General features: G+C 44.9%; 1 protein-coding gene across 1 annotated transcript; it reads left to right on the top strand.

The window, feature by feature from the left end:
- Positions 1-624: 624 nt before the first annotated feature.
- UPK1B (uroplakin 1B) lies at positions 625-13,571 on the top strand (the record flags this gene model as incomplete). Its single annotated transcript, XM_082839498.1, has 7 exons — positions 625-693; positions 1,746-1,946; positions 4,325-4,399; positions 5,070-5,192; positions 7,322-7,501; positions 11,944-12,027; positions 13,467-13,571. 7 exons carry the CDS (start codon positions 625-627, stop codon positions 13,515-13,517), a joined length of 783 nt encoding a protein of 260 aa, XP_082695624.1. The 3' UTR covers positions 13,518-13,571.
- Positions 13,572-22,112: the final 8,541 nt, after the last annotated feature.

The raw sequence follows: 22,112 nt of genomic DNA on the forward strand, positions 1-22,112 counted from the left end.
ATTACCTAGTAGAGTGGCATAGAGAAGGAACTAACGTTAGCCCCTCTTTCTCTCCTCGCCCCCCCCTTATGTGACGGGGTATTTTTAATTTGCCAACTATATTTGAAGATAACAATACATTCTGAAAATGATGGGTTTTAACCGCTGCCCGGAGTCCGTATGGGAACCAGTCGCCCACTCTGCCCATAGGTTTATCCTTTGGGCTTCCGTTTGCCGTGACCAAGGGCAGGAAGAGCCATACCAGGGACCTTCAGTGTACTTCATCACCACCTCCGGTCTGCCCTCGTGACTATGGGGCCTCAGTTCATCACTCAGAAGGATGCAGTCTGTATGTTCCATACCCTAAAGAACTGCTGAAAGTTGGTGATGAGACTCAGGCTGGCTTTACTTTTTTTTCTCCTTTATAAAATTACTGTGATCACTGAACTGAATAACCAAACTTCTTCCATGGCTAAATGATCACATGGCTTGGTTTGGGTGCTCTGGAACACGAGAAGGCGGGGCACGGTGGTGTGGCTTAGCTCTGCTATGGTGCAGCAGCAGTCTTCATGGGGATGAAGACACAAGCTCCTAACGAGTTGTGATGTTCTCAGCTGTGTCCTCAGCTCGTGGGAGACCGTGAAGATGGCCAAAGATGACTCCACTGTTCGTTGCTTCCAGGGCCTGCTGATTTTTGAAAATGTGATTATTGGTGTAAGTAATGAGTATTTTCCAGGAAATTCTGCTCTTCCTGTAATTATGATTTGAGATCAATCGAAAGTGAGAGTTTAAAGGGAAATAATGATATAATGACTGGTTCCCTACATCTTTTCTTCCTTTTAAGAAGTGTGTTATTAAAACATGCTAACTAGAAGTTAACTATATAAATAATCCTATATAACTATGTAATATATCAAAAGACCATGTGGGAAAAAAAAAGAGAGATTTCCCTCCCAGCTTTAAAACACAAGAATCTAAAAGCAACCACGCTAACCACAGTCAGTGTCCAAGCACTCTCAACACACACGCTTTGGTGTGTCTTTCCTACCCCTCCTTGGTTTGATTTCCACAGCCTCCACTGTTAAGGTTGTTGGGGACAGATGTTTGCATCTTCCTGTCCTGGTCACACGGGGCGGGGGTGGGGGGGCAGTACTGGGATGTAAGAGTAACTCAGAGGCCAGGCTGCGTGGGCACAGTGTGGTGAGAGCACTTAGGAGTCAGGATCACTGGCTCTGGGCCCAGCCCTGACTATGACTCTGCGTGACTCCGGACAGGTCATTGCCTTTCAGGGCCAAGATCCTTCATCTATGAAATCCAGGGGGCAGGAAAGATAACCACCAAGGTTCCTCCCAGCTCTAATGTTCCATGGCTCTCTGGCACAGAGAACATGACCAGGACCCGTTTAAATATTACAATCCAGGAATATGGACAGTGGGCAGTGGGAATGGGAGTGAGAGATTATCTTCGTACAAGAAGTCATTGTTTGAGCGGTTCCTGCCCCAGGGGTTTTATAGATGGTCTGAAATTGTCTGGGTCTCCTGCCAAAGAGCGAGAAGATAGAGCGAAATGTGGAAGGAGGCGTGAAACCAATACGTAGGATGGAAGGAGCTGTTCAACTTCCTGGCAATGAGGAGTGTAAGCCAGTTGCTTAAAGCCTATGCAGGGGACAGAGTTAGTCTCTCTTACCACCATGCCCCTACTCCTCTACCCCTTTCCCAGTGCCGCTCTCATGGCCGCCAGCCTGACAGAATCCCCTCTGCCCCCAGATGTGCGGCATCGCCCTGACTGCAGAGTGCATCTTCTTTGTATCCGACCAACACAGCCTCTACCCGCTGCTTGAAGCCACTGACAATGATGACATCTATGGGGCAGCCTGGATTGGCATGTTTGTCGGCATCTGCTTCTTCTGCCTGTCTGTCCTGGGCATTGCAGGCATCATGAAGTCCAACAGGAAACTTCTTCTGGTGGTAAGACCTTAAAACTCTCTACATTTCTCTCCTGGACCAATTTAGACGGATTGTTTCTTCTTCCCTGAGCACAGTGCTTTGGTTTTCAGTGGGGTAGGCGGGAGCACAGAGTGCCAGGTGAGGAGGGAGTAGAGGGGAAGACCCTCCCTGCAGTGAAGATTATCCAAGTGGGGTCAAAGATGCTCTCCTCTATGGGAAGTCCAGAAGAGTCCAGCACAAGAGAAGCTGAAGGGGAGACACCTGGAGGTCACCTGTTGAGTATTTTCCGGATCTTCGCTTCTCTCACTGGTGTCTGCATGGGCCCAACAGATACAGCCAGGAGCTACACAGGCCAAAGGAGAGACAGTGAGAACTCGATAATTAGACTTTTTCTCTTGAGAGTAAGTAGTTTAAAATATTGTTTTAATAGTAATCAAGTGTTGATATATTAGGATATAAATCACAAAATATGCATGAATTTTTAAGAGAAAGCATGAGCTTTTGTAGACATTTTTGAGCTCAAGGCTGATGATGTTGTGGGATGGCCTACACTTCCCATTTCACGCATTCACTCTGCTTTTCAGGGACCCTAGAAACCCATGCTGGGCAACATGTAGAGAACAGCTGCAGCTCCCACCTGCCTGTGGAGGCTCTAACTCTGTGCACCCATAGGGAGGCTTCTGCCCCAAACCTCAGACAGTAGGTTGTGCCCTGCCTTTGCAGATGGGAGCAAATTTGCAGCCAGCCGGGCTAAGAACCCTCGGTGTTGGGTCTAAACTTCTACTCCCTTCCCCCGTGCACAGGACAGCAGTTTCTCGCCCTGTGATGGGGCCCCATCCTCACTCCCTACCTGAAATAACTCTCCTAGCCAAAGGCTGCAGGACCTGAGTTCCACCTTCATGGAACGAGTCCAGCAAGCTAAGGTGCTTGTTGGTTGGAACAAGTCCAGCAAGCTAAGGTGCTTGTTGGTTGGCTTTTCCTGTGAACTAACATCATCCTGGTACCTAGGGAATGCAGAATGTTTACATTCTCTGGGTCTTTAGTGTGAGTTAGTTACAGGGCAAAAGAACCCACTTTTTCAGGGTGGGGTTAAGGAATGCAGGGAAAGGTAAAGAAGGGGCAGGTGTCCTTAGAGACGAGCTTCAGCTGCATCCCAGCCTCACTCTGGGCCAGTCACGTGTGTCTCGCACAGCCGGGAACATCCTTCACCATGCCTGGCAAAGAGATGGAGCAGCGCGCCCTCCACGTGGCTGGAGGAGAGAACACCTGCACCCTGTGCCTCCTTTCTGCAGCGTCTCTAAGGGGCTTCTGAGCCTCTTTAAAGGGAGCCAGCAAAGCTCTCAACAAAGAGCAATGCAGCCGCTAATACAGAGGGAGGCAATGTTATGAGGCCTCTGAAGGGGCTCCTGCTGTTAACTGAGAGAGAGAGAGTTAACAGTAGCCAAAGCCTTTTTCTGGGCGGAATGGTTAGGGCAGCAGAGGGTGCCGCTCTGAGAACCGCCCCTGCCCAGGGAGGGAGAACCGTTTGCCCTGCGCTCCTCCGCTAACACCGTCACAGCGCCCCTTCTGCAGAAGAACCCAAGCACCATAAGCGTATGCGGAAGGCTGAGGACAGCAAAGACAGGACTCTTGCAAATAGTCCCCGTCCCAGCTTCGGAGAACATTTGTCCTTCAGATATTTGCCAGCCATAAACAGGGGCAGTGTGTTGTGGAGCCATCACACGTGCATGCGCACTCTACCACACACACACGCGCACACACACTGCAACAAAACACACAATGCGCTGTTTCACTCAACTGACCTGATGCAACTGGAGTGGGTGTGAGTGAGAGAAGATGCTGGTGAAGAGCTGTGTGCCTGGAGGCTGCCTGCTCCTCTCTGATAAGACTGGACGTTGCCAAGAGGGAAGACGGATATTAAACGCAGCCCTATTCATCTTTGAGCTCCGTAATCCTCAACTCTCAGTAAACCGTAAGGAAAATGTCTCCCAATGAGAGGGGAGTTATGAGGCCCTACATAGTGTGTGATACACTGATTCTCTTGCCAGCCATTGGACGAACACACACACACATACACACACACACCAGTTCATTCTCTTGTATGTTTTTCCCAGTTAAAATGGAAATGCAGGGTACTGAACTGAGAAAGCTTTGTATTCAATAGTTGTTTGTTCTCTGGGGAAAGGAGAAGAGTTGATCTGATTAGCACCTAGCACCAAGTCTGGCTCTAAGCAGCTGATCAACGAGGGTTTGTTGAATAATTATGTAAATGATCAGATAATTATATTTAGGTGAATGTGCTGCAGAAAACATAACAGTTATTTGTAAAAACAAAACAAAACAAAAAACTCTCTTTGGAGGTAGATGTAATTCTTGTATTCCATTTGTTTCCCTTCCAGTATTTCATTCTGATGTTTATTGTATATGGCTTTGAAGTGGCATCTTGTATCACAGCAGCAACACAACGAGACTTCGTGAGTACAACATCAAAAGAAGAGCAGAAATGACCATATGAATCATCATTACCATCATAACACTACAATAACTGACACATATTAAGCCCTTACCCTATACCAGGCATTGTAATATGCACATTAATAATAAATATACAATTTTTCTCCTCATAGTAACCCTATGAACTAGGTATTCATTTTATAAATAAAAATAAAATGAGACTTAAAAAATAAAGGAACTTGTCCAAGATTACTCAGCTGGTAAGTGAAAGTGGGATCCTGAATCCAGGCCGTGTGATTCCCGGGGCCCAAGCTTGCACCGCCGTGCTCTTCACTACTCTGCCACAGTCACTGGCCTTCCACTGGGATGAGCAATAGTCCACCACATCTGAGACATCCTCCCATCCAGCACCCTGCTTTCTCTCCTTTTTTCCATTCGCTGGCCTAGGCCACCCCACAATGCCTGTCTACCCTTATCTCATTGGAATTTCTTTGGAGATGGGGGTCTTCTCCCTACAAGGGGGACTTCCGCCACCCAGAGCAGCCTTACTCCCACCCCCAGCCCTACTCAGTGACTCTAAGCTCAGGAGACAATGTTCAGGGACCCCAGCAACATGCCGAGCAAATCACTTCGCCTCCTTGAGGATTACTGTGCTAACTCTTCCTCTTGTGTTACCTCCTCCCATAATAGTTCACACCCAACCTCTTCCTGAAGCAGATGCTGGAGAGGTACCAAAACAACAGTCCTCCAAACAATGACGACCAGTGGAAAAACAAAGGAGTCACCAAGACCTGGGACAGGCTCATGCTCCAGGTAATGCCTGCAGTCCTGGGGAGATGCCATTTGGTACCTAAACCAGTATCCAAGGGCATATGGATGGTTAGGAATGAAGTTAAAGTGTGGGGACCACTGCCTCCGAGGGGGCTTCCTTCACAAAGAGACTTGACATAGGCAAGTTCCTCTATTCCTCTCATTTACTGGCAGGGACTAGGGGGTGTACACATGACTCAGCGGGACCCCTAGATCTATATTTTATTTTAAGCCATGATGTTGATTAGCTTCCATTTATAGGAGTAATGACATTGGTAAGAAATTTAGATTAATCACACACTCTGCCTCTTAGAACTCAAGCATCACTTACATTAAAAAAATGTTGCCTCTGGGCTTCTCTGGTGGCGCAGTGGTTGAGAGTCCGCCTGCCGACGCAGGGGATGCGGGTTCGTGCCCTGGTCCGGGAAGATCCCACATGCCGCGGAGCAGCTGGGCCCGTGAGCCATGGCCGCTGAGCCTGCGCGTCCGGAGCCTGTGCTCCGCAACGGGAGAGGCCACAGCAGTGAGAGGCCCGCGTACCCCCCCCCGCCCCCCCCCCACACACACAAAAAGTTGCCTCCACCTCACAATGAACTCAAGTGGCAATTATTGTCTGCTTTGCTTGTTTAGTACCTTTTCACACCTGTGGGCTAGTCCTGTTAGGAACCAGAGGCTGTGACTTGATTTGATCACCTGTTTTTCTCTAACTGGCAATCGTAACCTTATATCCACATTTACCTCAAATACCATCAAAAGTACAAGTCTTTCAGAATACCCACTCTCACCCCTACGCTGCTGTAAGTATGTGAATTCTTATCCCTGCATAAGCCCTCGTGTGACACAACTCTCCCATGGCCCCCCCCCGACCCCCTCCCCACCCAACCACCTATGTTTCCCAGTCCATCATCAGCAAACCCCCTTATAGCCTCCACGCCTTCTTTGAACTCTCTTTACCCTCTATCTTCTAAAATTTCCTTCATTTAGTCTAATATTCCTGCTCTATAGTTTTTTTAGCCCATTAGGACCTCCAATCTATTGGCCACTTTTTCACTTCCTATCACTCTTCTAAGTCAAGTTTTTTTTTCCCACTATGTTAGCAAAGAACTAAGCTTTTCAAATGAAAATGTGAATGCTCACACATTTGAAAATCCACTTACCAACTTTATAAAGCCCAGTCTGAAATAAGTCTGTTTCAAACTTAACCATTTCCCCCCAAAATGCTCAGGTCAAATTACAGAATGATTATTTTCTTTGGTGAGATATTTTCCATAATCCAGTGGCAAAACAGGACATGCTTTTAAGATAGTCACTTTATCACCAAGTTTGCTGAATATATTTATCTTAAAAGTTGAGAGATGCAGTAGTATTTATTTCTTCCCTTGAAACATTTTAGCAGAATTTATAAACTGGAAGGAAAGTGATGTGAATTGTGTTTTATCCCCTATCCTCAATTCTATCTAGAGTAATATGAGCTACGTGTTAAGTGATCTTCCTTTCCTATGTAGAGGCAGAACGATGTGCCACTAGGTTTTGGTTATTTTTTCCAGTTTATTTTCCCCCATTATAAAAATAATACATAATTGCTCCAGAAAATGTTAAAAATACAGAAGAGTAAAACAAGAAGAATTATTCACGATTTCTTCACCACAAAAATTTTAATTTTCTGATTCTCAATTTGCTCATATGTAACATGAGAATAATTATAACTCTCTCACATTATTGTAGCAAGATATTCGTACTAATAATGATTAACATTTTTTAAGGGTTTACTAGGGGCCAGGCATTGTGCTAAACGTGTTAAATGTATTGACTAATTTATTCCTCACACAGCTCTGTGAGGTAGGTACTATATTTGTCCCAATTCAGTTAAGGAAAATGAGGCTTAGAAAGTTTAACTCGTCAAAGGCTACAGAGCTCATTAATGGCTAGTAAGGTAATAAATGTAAAAGTATTTTGCAAACTCTACAATGTAATACCTTAAAAACACCTTCAGCTCTCATTAGGGGATTTTTAGTAAATGTAAGATACAGTATAATTTCCATATCTTCTTTCTCCATAAAGTCTCAGTTGCCACCTTGGTGGCTCTAGCAAGGATTATGGAAGAGAATTTTGTTTCTCTCCTGTGCTGACAGGACAATTGCTGTGGTGTAAATGGGCCATCAGACTGGCAGAAATACACCTCTGCCTTCCGGACTGAGAATAACGATGCCGACTACCCCTGGCCTCGTCAGTGCTGTGTTATGAACAGCCTTAAAGAACCTCTCAACCTGGAGGCCTGCAAACTAGGGGTACCTGGATACTATCACAATCAGGTGAGTCCTTGCTTCTCCCAAGACCTGCCAGGAGGTTTTTCTGCTGTTTATGAAGAAAATACTGGTTAACTGTAGGTAATAGTCTCTCACTAAGGAATGCTGCATCCTTTTTCCTAAACCTCATGTTAACTATTTCCTTCTCTGTTAGTAAAATGTAAGTGCTAATCTAGGGCTGATCTGGGAAAATTTACATTGTAATAAATGAACAGAACGCGAGAATTGCAATAGCAGAATCCAATTTTGTTTAAATGAACACGATTTGTATAATGTATAGAATTAGTATTTTGAAAAGTATTTATATCAAAGATTTGCTCTATTTTTGCAAAATGTAAATTGAAAGGGATGATATACAAAAGGAATGTTTTGCCAGTTCCAAAACAAAGGCAATTGCTGAGGGTAGATGCAGTAATGGTACACCCACCCGCCTCATTCAGTGGTAATGTAGGATTGTCTTAATAAAATAATTAGATTGGTGATTTGGGTAGAAGCTAATTCACATACAAGTGATTTTTGAAAAAGTGTTTCCAGCCTGATGAGAATGATATGATGATCATGAAAACAAACATCAATTGAGTACTTACCAAATGCCAGACACTGCTCCAAGTACAATACAGATATTAATTCATTTAAGGCTCCGTGGGTAGTGCCACTTTGATCCTTATTTTACAGAAGAGGAACTGAGATACAGAGATGCTAATAATTGCCTTGCCCAAGGTCATGCAGCTGGTAAATGGAAGAGTCAGGATTCAAATGCTAGCAGCCTGGCTCCAGAGCCCAGACTCTAAACCAAGAAAGAACTTGGTAATAATCCCAAAAAGCCCTGAAGAGAATCCTCATACACTTGAAGTCAGCCTCTGAGATGCTTACACTGCTGTGCATTACCACTTTGAGGAAAGCTAGTTGTGTACCAGTACGTTAAATAATTGAGAAATGCCAGACTCTTTGGTCTTGCAGGAAATAATACAAAATGCATTTTCAGAATGAACGACACGGCACTGCTGGTCGTCATGCCCCCCCTGGAAGGGTGCCTGGACTAGGACTGGTTGCATTAATCTGGAAAATGACATGGGAGTGATATAGATTATTCTGCAGAGTTGTTCAGAGCAACCCTCATTTAGCCTTTTAGCAACATTGTTTTGGTATCATTTTAATTAGTTATATTCAGACTGCTAAAAAAATTAAATTTATTGCCTATAATCACAATATGCAATATAACGATCACTCTGAGGAATAATAAACTGCTTTTAACATTTCAGCCTTGGAACTAGTCCATGCAGACGTATCTTGATTGGATTGTAATTCCATACAAACTGTATCATATCTTTGAAAGAGACCAAAAAGGATGTTTGCCATCAGATGATTGGTTTATTTCACAGCCACACTATTTTCCCTCACACATAGAACATTCTAGTAATAAGGGACACTTTTGTCACACCCTCCCTAACAGTCCTTGGACTCACCACGTCCTCTACCCACTAGCTATACCACAACTACAAAGTCATGTCACTGAGCAGTACTCCCACACCAAATTCCTGCATCTTGAAATTCCTCTCTGTCCCTGACTCCCTGTGCTCCTACTTTCTCAATCTCACTCATTCTTCACCCCTGACATAATCTCTTATCTACTCATCCTTCCTGCTTCTCCCTACCCTGGTCTCCCAGATTCCCACATGCCACCATTCTCTCCGAGTTACAGGTCCTGCTAATTCTCCTATAACAATCCTTTTCCACAAAGCAAAGTACGCCACCTCAGTACCTCATATACTTTACTTCTATTATTGCAGTTGATACCTTGAAATATAATTATTTGTTTGCAAGCCTATTTTTTCTATGAGTCTCCTTGAGGACCATGCATCCTTCAATTCTGTATCTTCAGTACTTAGCATAACGCCTGGCACTGAGAAGGCATCAATAAATGTTTGGTGGGTGGGCAAATGAAGAGATGAATGACCCTTTTTCACATCCAAATTGTAGCTTTGCGAGATCTGCAATGCACAAAGAAAGGCTAACAAAACTAGGGAAGTTGTCACAAGTGTAGTAATAATAGAAACCCACCAAATGTCACATAGCATGTCAGACGCAAATATATATGTTCTTACGTCATGGTTCATCTGCCCCCAAAATGCTGTGTGCAAATTCTAATCACTACACCTCAAGAGCATTATGATGGAACTAAAGAAGATCAAGGTAGGCGCCACTACAATGAGAAAAAAGCATCATGAAAGGCACTAAATGAGAAGAGGTGAAAAACTGGGGCTTTTGTCTGTGAGCTTCATGAGGGCAACACCCATTTCTGCCTTGTCACAGCTGAATGCCCAGCCCAGTGCCTGGCACCCGGCATAAGTGGGTTTTTATACATATTATTGGACAAATGACCACTTCCCAGGATTGTCAGGGGGATCAAATGAGTGACGGATATAGGAGTGTTTGTGAACCATCAAGTGTGTCACAAATAATATCCTTGTAATTATTACTTCTTATCACATTCCATTCATCCTAATCAGGTACCTGCTTTGTGCCAGACACTTGTTCTAAGTTCTAGAGATTCAACAATGAACAAGATAAAATCCCTGCCCTCGTAGAGCTTGCACTGTAGTATGGGAGACAGACCACAAACAAGTTACCAAACCAATACACAGTAAATTCCAGGTAGTAATAAGTGCCATGAGCAGAAACAAAGCAGGATATAGAAAATGATGGGGGGAAAGGTATTTTTCTCTATGGTTGTCAGGAAAGGCTTTATTAAGATGATATTTGCACAGGGTTCTGAATTAAGTGAGGAAAGGAGACCCTCACTTAAAAACGGTTGAAGAAGAGAGTTCTGTAAAAAGGAAGCAGCAAGTGCAAATGCCCTGAGGTGGAGGCCCTTAGCTTTTTGGAGGAACATCCGTATGGCAAGGCTGGAACAAGTGAAGGAAGAGTAGGAGGCAAGCATGCATCTAGATTTTGTAGGGCCTGAAGCTTATCAGATTTGTGGGGAGGGGTTCTCCTCAGGAAAAACAGTTTAAACTACACATGCAAAACTAGGTACAGGACTTTGAAATGGTCTTGCGAGGAAGCAGCCCTGAGCCCAAGCTCATTAGCTTTGCAGTGAAACAACCTCCTCTGGTGGCGGCTGGGGTCACAGAGAGAGGCAGGGCCGTATCATACAGCACCTCGTAGCCATTGTGAAGACTTAGAAATTCATATTAAGGGTGGTGGGAAACTTTCAGAGGGTCTTGAGAAGGAAGGTGAAGTGATCTGACATGTTTTACAAGGATCCCTCTGGCACTGTACAAAGACTAGTAGGGCACCGTGGGTGGACTCGGGCCTCAGGGAAACCAGCCAGGAGGTGATTGTAGGAATCCTGAAGTGAGGCCGTGGTGGACCAAGGTGGTAGCAGGAAGTAATAAGTGTTTGGATTTGAGATATATTTTAAACCCAAAAGTGTTTGCTTAAGAGAAAAACAGTTAAGGATAATTCCAAGATTTTTCATTTGAGCATCTAGGTGAGTGGGGGAGTCAGGTAGATGGAGAGGTGGGGGAGAAATCAAGGCGTATATAGCAAAGGCAGGACATGCAAGTGGATGAACCAGGGACTGGGGCAGGGTTAGAAAGGATAGAACTTCAAGTGGCTACCTGGAGACCCTGGGCGGGGCCTAAACTTCAAGGTCAGCCTTTCTAAGACATTTCTCTCTGGATCTCAGTGTTCATAAAACCAGCCTGGTCATGGCATCTCCTAGGCATTCCTGTGATTCCAAGGGCTTTAGTGGAGGTCGCTCAGATGGCAGGTCTAGCCCCATACGTGTGTATCACTCCAGTACTTTGCATAGAGACTAGAACAGAATGTGCTACATATAAAACTCACCAGATTATGGCATGCATGAATGAATGACTCGATGAATAAAGAATGATTCACTCTCTCGCACGCACCCCGTGGCTCTTCTACAATACTATAAAGATATGTTGAAATATGATGTCAAATGAGAATTTACGAAGCATGGTATAGGAGTTCCTTCAATGACTAAAAAATAAAGCCTCTAATTTTCATTAACTGGAAGAACTTTTATTGAAAAACAAATCAAAAAGTGACCCTGCCCTCATACAAATCACCAATAAAATCTTTGGGGAGAGGAAAAAACTCAAATTTTATTAAGAATACTTTACATTGCCACATATTCAATATGAGAAAACGTTATGCTAAAATAGCAGCACCTCGGTTAGATTGAATGAAAAAACAAATAAATATGATATAGAATAGTTCTTCATAAGGATTATTCCTATAGATTATTCCTATTTCTTCAGTACAGCACAACCACCTAGTTGTCCACAGGAATGTAGAAATAGCCGGGTTATGTTAAACTGGATGTTGGGGTGACATTGATTCAAATCAGCTTCCCACCCATCTCTTACATCTCTTTTCTGGTCCCTTTCATGTGGATATGGAATCGCCCACTCCTCTAGGGCTGCTATGAACTGATCTCTGGACCAATGAACCGACACGCCTGGGGGGTTGCGTGGTTTGGATTTGCCATTCTCTGTTGGACTGTGAGTATTTCCCATCACATGTTTCATTTCTGGGAGGATAGTGATAAGGAGAGACCTTGAGATTGCCCCTGGTTAACCCAAGCACGCTAGACTGACTAGAAAAAAAGCTTAGACCTGAAGGCTAGTCAGGAAGCTGCTGGCACCAGGGCAAGGACAGTGGATTCCCTCGGGAGGTAGGGCGTGAACTTCCCCTACTAACCAGATCTTTCTCTGGCTGACTGGGATGCACTTGTGTGCTCCTCCATCTCTCCAGATCTCATAAATTCATTTCAAGTAGATATCAAAGGCTGTCATCTCTCTAGATGCCTCCTCTAACCTGCCTCCCTCCTTCCAAAGAGCTGCCTTCACCAGTCTCACCTTGTTCTTCTGACCACTTTATGTGATGCACATGCAGCAAGAGGATAGAATGGTAGGTCTCAGCCCTGAATGCACATTTAAACCTCATGGGGGAGCTTGGGGGACAAAAGCATACCTGAACCCCAGCCTCTGAGATTCAGATTTCAGTTGATCTAGGTGCAGGACCCAGGTCTTTTTTTTTTTTTTTTAATTTTCCAGGTGATTCTAACTTGTCAGGATTAAGAGCCATTGCATTCAGGAAGCAGTCCCAAACTTTTGGTTTCAGAACTCTTTTACACTCTCTCAAATATTACTGAGGACTCCCAAAAGCTTTTGTCTATGGAGGGCTGTATCTATTGATATTTACCCTGTTGGAAATTAACACAGAAATTTTTAAAAACACATGTTAATTCATATAAAATAACAATAACAAACGAATTACGTTACTATTAACAATATGTTTCTGTGGGAAAAAAGTGACTATTTTCCCAAACAAAAAGATATGAGAAAAGGGGAAGTATTTTTTTTTTTACATTTTTGAAAATCTCTTCAATGTCTGGCTTTAATAGAAGACAGCTGGCTTCTCATATTTCATCTTCATATAATGTTATAATATGTTGCTTACGTTGAAGGATTTGAAAGAAATCCATCCTACACGCTGATATGTAGTTGAAAAAACAAAAGTGTTTTGGTAGCCTTATCTAAAAATAATTGTGAATATTTTCCTTTGGTACTACACAAAACTTGCTAAGTAGTAGTTTCTTAAAGGTTAGTTGCAATATGCAATCTGAAACTTCATCAAAGAACTTTTAGGACTCTGTTACATTAAAATACATTACATTGGTTTGTCTTGCAGTTTGCATAAATATTTACCCATTCGTGATTCTAGAACATCACGCATTGGTCATTTGGGAAAATATTGGTTCACTGTGTGACAGGATGGACTCAGAGTCACCCCTGCCCCTGTGATGATGCTTAAGGCAAGATCATTCTTAAAAATCCAGTGTCACCTGAGCCTGAACGAACCTCATATCATTTTTCTGCAAGTACCAGATGTTTCGAAAACAATTCCTTATTCATTTTTCTTTTCCTTTGTATTCTAGTTTTGGGTTCTCCTGGGTACCATGTTCTACTGGAGCAGAATTGAATATTAAGAATAAGTGTAACCACCATACCACTCCCCACAGTGACTCTGGATTTGGTGCTGGAACTCCTAATATTCCACCTCTGTGCTCCCCGGGAAATTATGCATTCTTCCTCAAATTGCCAAGTCAGTTGGTGTGGAGTTTCTTTAGGTTCTTTAGGCTCTCAGACTCCTGAAATTCTTACCACTAATGATTTCACCCGATCTAGGATTCTGCAACATTGTTATAGACCGTAGGAAAGGGAGAGTTTAGGATAGTAGATAATAACTATTGCCATCTCTGTTTATTTTTAATTTGGGGGCACAAAGACATTCACAGGAGCCTGTCTTATCACAGCAAGCCAAGTCTGTATTTGGACAGCAAATCTGCCTGTATTTCTCTCTGCTTTCTAAAAGAAACCTTCAAAGGCTTTCATTCATCTCAGTATTGTCCGCGTGAGAGAACTAAGGAAAAGACTCTGCTGAAATATATCTTTTGCCTTTGTTCTATGGTGGCTCCCATCTACAGAGACTCAAGTGATTCTCTTAATGCCACCTTGGGATCCTCTTATTCTCCAGGACAATGCCTGATCTTGAGCTAACAATGGTGTAGTTTCCTCTCAGACACTGCAGAGTGATAGGTGTTAGTAACCTCAATTCTCCCGCTAATTAAAAGTATGTGGACTCTGGGGGACAAAGGAGGGACCTGTTATATATTTACCAATCTCATCCCATCCAAAAGCCCCTTTCAAATAAGGGAGAAGCAAGCCCGCTGTTAGATAGGTGATTTATGGTGACTTTTTTTTACTGTCAAAATATTTCTCTTCTGATCTATGTTTCCTTTTGCAATCCTGAAGGAAGTTCTTATAACAACATTTGTCTAGTCTTATAAATAAAGAAGGCTTTTGAATATGTTCACTTTCTTTTCTTTTTACCAGTGTCATAATTGGTCATATATGAGGCTAGCAAAATGGGTCTTCCAACAGAAGAGCTTAGTAGGCTCACGGGAATTAAAATTTAGGAGATGGAAAATGCAGTCAGGTGTGGCTTCCCTCTGGATACCGGGTAACCCTGCTGTACAGTTGAATGACTGGAACTTCCACGTTTACTTTTTGCTCCTGCTGCCCTTTGCCCAGAAGCGGGGATGCAGTTGCTGCTCCTCAGATCCTTTCCCCCTGCAACTCTGACTCCAACTGCTCAACTGTGTCCCCTAGGAAGGAAATGTACCTGTCACTTCAGGGTCCCACTCACAGCTGACTCAGTCACATGGAGTAGCCCACTCCCAGGCCTCCACCCAGGTTCTTGTTCCTCAGTCTGAGCCCCGGGGCAGGGAGGGACAAGGAGGGGGAGGGCGCTATAGCCTGCACCTGGGCGGTAAAGCTGGGGCAACAGCCGGATTGCTGATTCCCAGGACAGGGCGCCAAAGGCTCCTGCTCTGACACACGACCAGCTTGCCCCTCCCCTGCCTCGCTTGCCTCTCCAGGACAGGGCTTGGGGTGTCAAGATAAATGACACCTGCACTTGACTGAGAAGGTTCTCTCTGTGGTCTTTTTGAAAAGAGGAGAAGAAGGAAATTCGAGCTTACTCTGGGCAAAGCTTTGAAGCGCCTCTCTCCCTTCTCTCTGTCCATCCTCTCTCATGTGTTCTGGTGCCTTTTTCTTCTGCTGCTAACTGGATTTTCCAGTGCCCTCATGCGTGAGCAAATCCTGTCCCAGACCCACTTCTGCCTTCCCCCTCCAAGGCTTTGGAGCTTCAAAATTCTCTCCCTACAAGATTCCATTCTCCTTGTGACTTGATCTCAGCTAGGTTAAGGGAAAGCCTTTTTGCAAGCTAATTCATACTAAAGGGTGAGTGACAGCTAGTCCCCACTCTCAATCTTCTCTGCAGATTTTTCCTTAATAACTGAAATTGATCTCAGTTGGCGGAATCCAGTGCAGCAGTGGGAGCAGGAAAAAGCTACTGTGGAGGAAGATGGCCCACCTGCTGCTCGTTAAATCTTACCACCTGCCTTCTCTACCACGAAGTAACTAGAAAAACAACGGGCCTTCAATTGGTCATTACCGTCCACCCCCTCTCCAGCTAGCTTCCTACAAAATAAGACCCTGAACCCAGGTACTCACTGTCCAGCCCCCAGCAGTTGGGGAGGACACACCTTTCAGCTGAGACAGACCCGGGCCTGAGGACTTCCCTATGGAGAGTCCAGCTGTTCAGGACTCCTGCACTTCCTGCTACGGGGGTCTTCAGTTTAATCTCAGGGCAGCTCGTGCTCTGCCCAGTTTCTGCTTCCATCCCCTCCACCTTCCCTGGAAGCCCAGCCTTGTCCCTCTTCCATCTGGCTTCTGGGACAGAAGTGGGGTTCACGGCGAGACCCAAGCCACACTGTTCAGGGTGAGGCCCTCACCAGCCCCACCAGGCCGGGGGGCGGCGGGGGGGCGGGGGTGAGAAGAGCAGTAGGGCCTGGCTCTGGGTTGCTGGCAGGTTGCTGGGCTTGAGACACACCCAGAAAAAACCATCTCGAGAAACCTCCCAATCCTGCAACAGGCCTGCTTATCAGGTGGGCAAAGAACAGTTACCACCTAACACTGAAAAATGGGTCAGGCTGACTCTGGGGTAGGTTTTACCTGATTGCAATACCAGACGGGTCATCACGCTCCTCGGTTGGCTTTTTCCTCCCCAGATTGTTACTCAGGTTCCTGGCAGGCTGTTCACCCTGAACGTTAGGAAGCCCTCTGCTCATTTTTTGGGGCCCTATAACTTTTTTCCCACATCAGCTGTAATAAACGGGAACTGCTCCCATTCTAAGCAGCAGACCAGGTAGTTTCTGACCACCCATGAAGGAAAGAAGGAATAGTGAGTCATGCGAGTTTGAAAATCGTATCTCCTCTAAAACCCCACCCCCATCCACGTGACTGACAAGCCGGGCTGTGGTTGAGGAACTGGAAACTAACCTGCTTTCTCATTTCTTGTTGTTGTTGGGTTTTTTTAAATAAATTTATTTATTTTTGGCTATGTTGGGTCTCTGTTGCTATATGCAGGCTTTCTCTGGTTGCGGCGAGCGGGGGCTAATCTTCATTGCAGTGTGCGGGCTTCTCATTGCGGTGGCTTCTCGCTGAGGAGCACGGGCTCTAGGCACCTGGGCTTCAGTAGTTGTGGCTTGTGGGCTCAGTAGTTGTGGCTCGCGGGCTCTAGAGCACAGGCTCAGTAGTTGTGGCACACAGACTCAGTTGCTCCGTGGCATGTGGGATCTTCCCGGACTAGGGCCCGAACACACGTCTCCTGCACTGGCAGGCGGATTCTTATCCACTGCACCACCAGGGAAGCCCCTGCTTTCTCATTTCTACAGAATGAACAACCTCCTTTGTCCTGTGTCATGTCCCTTTCCTGTTTCACCTCACGCAGATCCTTATCATCTCCTATATGTGAGACTGAATCAAAGAAGAAACCCAGAGGAGACTAGTTGTAAGCTATTGAGTTTGCTTTCACACGTGATGTTTTTATCACAAGGCTTGAATGGCCACATCCAACGAGGAGATCCAAAAACATCTTGGGAAAAGGCGCATTGCTGAGAAATGTATAGTTCCCAGACCCTTCTCTAACCCACCCTCCCCCTCACTCCCAATCAACTCCCAAAGCGCACACACACACACACACACACACACACACCCCTCCTTTGAAAAAGACAAATAGCAAATCCTGGAGTTAAGTGGTACCATCATGCCCTACTTTCTAGTGGCCTCCACCCTGAGTTCCTCTTGAAAAAAGAGCAGCCCCTGACATCCAGAAGCTAGCCTGGCACTCACAACTAAGCCATGCTATCCTCCTGCTAGACGTGAACAATTCACAGAACGCCAGCCTCAGATAAGGTCAGGTAAAATGAGGCAAAGTGAGGCCACTTCATAATTCTGTCCAAGCACAAAAGCAAGGTCACTGTGCCACCCTCTGAATACCAAACACACCCTTTTTTTTTGCTAAAATAAGTGACTGCTACGTGCTCACAATTACAGCTCTGTTCTTCCTCTAGTCCTCCCTGTGGGTAAATCAGAACTGTCTTGGCTTTCTGACAACGTCCAATACAGAACACATCCTGCTGGCTTAGAACCTCCCCAAATGACCCACCCCAAACCCAAATGCTCTCATAGACTTTGTCTGACTTCTTTTCCTGAGACACCTCGAGATTCCCCATGGTGTGTTCTCAACAGCTTTTTTTTTTTTTACATAAGAAGTGGATTTATTTAGAGAGAAACACACTCCACAGACAGCGTGGGCCGCTTTATTCAATACCATGAAGTTGTTAAGAACATGAGCTTTGGAGTCAGAAACCTGGCTCCAAATCCCAGCTCTGCATGACTTTGGCAAGTCAGCCTCTTGGAGCCTGCTTCAGGAAGACAGATCTCACTGCGAGGATTCCGTAAGATATGTAAAGAGTGCATTAGAACAGCTAACAGTCTGTAAGAAATACCAACAGGAAGTTATACCATAAATCTGGTCGAAGATCTCTGCTCGGCCTGTATTCCTGGGAACATGCCAACTAATATCATGTTACTTCAATTTACTGCAACAAGCTTAATGACCAAATATACTGGTCCAAATTCACTGGCCCTCAAACAGTAGTTGAGTAATAGCAAAACTCCTATTCAATAGTGGAAGAATGTACTAGGGTATGAAGATAAGGCATTTTAATGGCTATATCTCAAGTTCTGTACATTATTTCCAGAATCCTAGCTACAAATGAGATCTCTGCCCTTACTGCCTTCACAAAGAAATCTCATAATCTCCTGACAATGTGATATTCTGGGGGGAAAAAACAAGACACTAGAGTCAAGAGACTTGGGTTCAAATCTTATCTCTTCCTCTTACCAACTTTGGGAAGTTACTTAACTTGAATCTGTTTTTTCTTTGCAGTACTACATACACACTTACAGGAATGTTGGAAAGTTATAATTTAAAAAGCAAGGAAAATTCAAATACAGAGCAAGCATTCAATTAGTGTGCCTCACCCTTCACCAACCTCTCCACCAAGGCCCCAGATCTCACACACACACACACACACACCCTCATACACATCACACACTCTCCTCTATGAATATTTTTGAGAGACTGGTCTGGCCCTCTCAGCAGGTATAAGACGGTCTTCAGTGGACTTAAAACTAATGAAGGTGGCAATAGCTTAAACATTTAAAGTACTAAGGAATAGACTTAAAAATCTTTTTTGGAAAGTGATGGGCAAAAAAGAACCTATGAACTGTTCCTGAATATGCTCCATTTTGTGGGACATACTAATGGCTTTTGAGAGAGACTATATATGTATAGGACTTGGGGAAAGTGGAGGTTTTTAGTCCCGCAGAAAATGTCTTTCCTCTCTCCCAAGAGTCCATTCACAGAGCAGTTGGGGCCCCAGGAAACCCCCAGGGGCTTGAGTGGAAGTGAGGGGGCAAAGGGCAGAAAAACCAGGGAGGGAATCTGGAAAAAAGTTTAGAGACTAGATGAGAATGGAATGCACTTTTTTTTTTTTTTTTTTTTTTTTTTTGGCTGCGTTGGGTTGCTGTGTACGGGCTTTCTCTAGTTGCAATGAGCAGGGGCTACTCTTCGTTGCGGTGTGCAGGCTTCTCACTGCGGTGGCTTCTCTTGTTGCTGAGCACGGGCTCTAGGCGCGCGGGCTTCAGCAGTTGTGGCTCGCAGGCTCTAGAGCGCAGGCTCAGTATTTGTGGTGCACGGGCTTAGTTGCTCCACAGCATGCGGGATCTTCCCGGACCAGGGATCAAACCCGTGTCCCTTACATTGGCAGGCGGATTCTTAACCACTGCACCACCAGGGAAGTCCCTAGAATGGAATGCACTTTCAAGTCCAGAATATACCAAACTTCTCTAGGAGCTAGGACAGGGATGTAGAGTCAGGAAACCTTCCTTAAAGAAAGTGAGAAGCCCAGGGAATTCCCTGGTGGTCTAGTGGTTAGGACTCGGCGCTTTCACTGCTGGAGCCAGGGTTCAATCCCTGGCTGGGGAACTGAGATCCCACAAGCCGCATAATACAGCCAAAAAAAAGAGTGAGAGAAGCCCAGATGGAGGCACTATGGTGTAATGGAACCTCCACTTCCTCTTCTACCCTACTTAACTCTAATCAATAAAGTGTGTATAAAAATGTCATAAACCATAAAGCACTATAAAAAGGAGTGGTACTATAAGTGAGAAAAAGCCATAAAAACTTTTAAAGTAGTACACTCCTCATGTTAAGTATTTGTGGTGTTCAAACAGACCTGCGTCCATGTAATCCTCAGCTAGTATAGTAGGCTTATCTAGAAAACTCAGAAAGCTTGGCCTCTTTGTGGCAAATGACAGCAAGAGACACACAGGGCGGGAAATTGGGAAAGCTCGGTTCCTCTGAGGCCAAACTGCCCAGCAGAACAAGCAGGCAGCCATATGCCTCCTGCCAGTCAGGGGCTTCGAATCCCGTTGCAGGTACAGTGGCAGAGAAGGAAAATAAAGGTCTTAAAAAACTATCTTCCAGGGTTCCCTGGTGGCACAGTGGTTGAGAGTCCGCCTGCCGATGCAGGGGACGCGGGTTCGTGCCCTGGTCCGGGAAGATCCCACATGCCGCGGAGTGGCTGGGCCAGTGAGCCATGGCCGCTGAGCCTGCACGTCCGGAGCCTGTGCTCCGCAACGGGAGAGGCCACAACAGTGAGAGGCCCACGTACTGCAAAAAAAAAAACAAACAAGCTTCCACCTCCAGAAGTTTCATAGTGAGTCATTTAAATGACATGTACTTTATCTTGGTTGAAAGAATTACCTGAAGAATATCAATAGGCAAAGGACAGTGGTTTTGAACATTTAAAAAAATGCAGATGCCTTGTTAATAGCTGAAAATACATAGGGAGTTCCCACATGGTACTAATTGTATTTTGTTTCCATTGAATGAGAAATTGTTCTCAGTACGGATCCTCAAATTCCTTGCACACACTATTCTCTTCCTTTACCCTCCCCAGCCATGACCAGGGACCCACAGCCTGCAAACTGGAGGCCCCTGGCACAGGCTGTTGGCAATTACAATAGCTCAGTCTGCATTAGATTATAATTAAGAAAATTGGGATCGTTAACAGATACAAGCTACTATACATAAAATAAATAAACAAAGATTTACAGTACAACATAGGGAATTATACCCAATATCTTGTAATAACCTATAATGAACATAATCTGCAAAAAAACCCTGACTCACTATGCTGTACACCTGAAATTAACACAATATTGTAAATCAACCATACCTCAATTAAAACATTGGGATGGAAAGCTAGAGGAAGATTCTGCAGAGGAGACAAGAGGGTGGGGGGAAAGGAAGAAAACCATTATTATTTCTTTTCTAAATAAAGAAAAAACACAGCATTTACTTGTCCCTACTGGGTTAAAGGTAAACCAGGCCTGCCCTAGGTAAACCTGTCACGTCCACAAAATGCACTTTTCTTTCTTTTCCTTCCCCACGTGGGTGGTGACTGCTGTCTTTTTGGAAGCCCCAAATCCTCCTATTCCCTCCCTCTCCCTGTTTGGGAAGGATATTATTTACACTAACTGGCTGGCAGGCACTCATGTTGAATTTTAAAAATTAAGTGTCATGTAATAATGATGGATTGAGAAACCCTGGGGCACAGTTGCATAATACACGCTCAAGAACATCCACATCTACATTATTTGTGTCCATTCCCCTAGGCGAACAAAATATTCTTATTTCTGCTCTGAGCCAGCATCCATCCCCGATTACCTTCCTTAGATTATCCTCCCACATTTCCCGCCCCTCTCCCAGGAAGCTCAGCAGTGCCAAATCAGTGCCATGGCCCCGCCCTTCCTTCCAAATCAAAGGCCTCAGGAGCCCTGGCTCCACCCCTTCCTATCCTCTCACCAACGAGGTGTGGCCCTGAGGCAGCCCTGCTGTGCCCGTTACTGATCACAGTCAAGCGCAGGAGGATGAAGAGACAAAAACACAATGCGGCCCAGGAGCCGAGACTCAGAGGCACCTGCCACAGGCCTGGAGCTGTCTCACAAGCAGGCTGCGCACAGAAGAACAGGATGGAACAACAGAAGGATGAACACGGGAGAGCGGGGGAAGGCTTAGTCTCATCTGTTTTGTTTTTAAGCAGTAGGATTACTGACATGAATACATCTGGAAGCTAGAACCGAGCAGGACCCTGCGGGGCCTTCCTGGAAAAGACCCACCCCCATGTCCTCCCCCATGTCTTGTTTGTAGAGAAACTTTAGCCTCCTAGGCCTTCCCTGAGTTCCAAAGAGTAAATTTAATCAGAGAAGCAAGAAAATGCAGAAAGAAAGGAAAACAGTCAAACAAGACAAAATAATAATAGTTTAGCCATTAGACAAAGTCAAGGACCTTTAGTTCCTTCTCAAGGGCTACAGATAATATTCTGAGCCATATCCTTTGAGCTGTCTGGCAGATACTGAAACCCCCATCAGGTGGAAGCAGTTAACTGTACGCTGCCCACAAGCAAGTAGACCCCAGACCAGTTGGAACCAGAAGGTTGATGATGTTGACTCCTGGTTACATCACCACCAGCCAATCAGAAGACTGTCCATGAGCTGATCACACATCCCACAACCCCTTTCACCCTGTCTTTTAAAACCTTTCC

This window comes from Leucopleurus acutus, assembly GCF_964270905.1.
Source record: "Leucopleurus acutus genome assembly, chromosome: 5".
Lineage (NCBI taxonomy): Eukaryota > Metazoa > Chordata > Mammalia > Artiodactyla > Delphinidae > Leucopleurus > Leucopleurus acutus.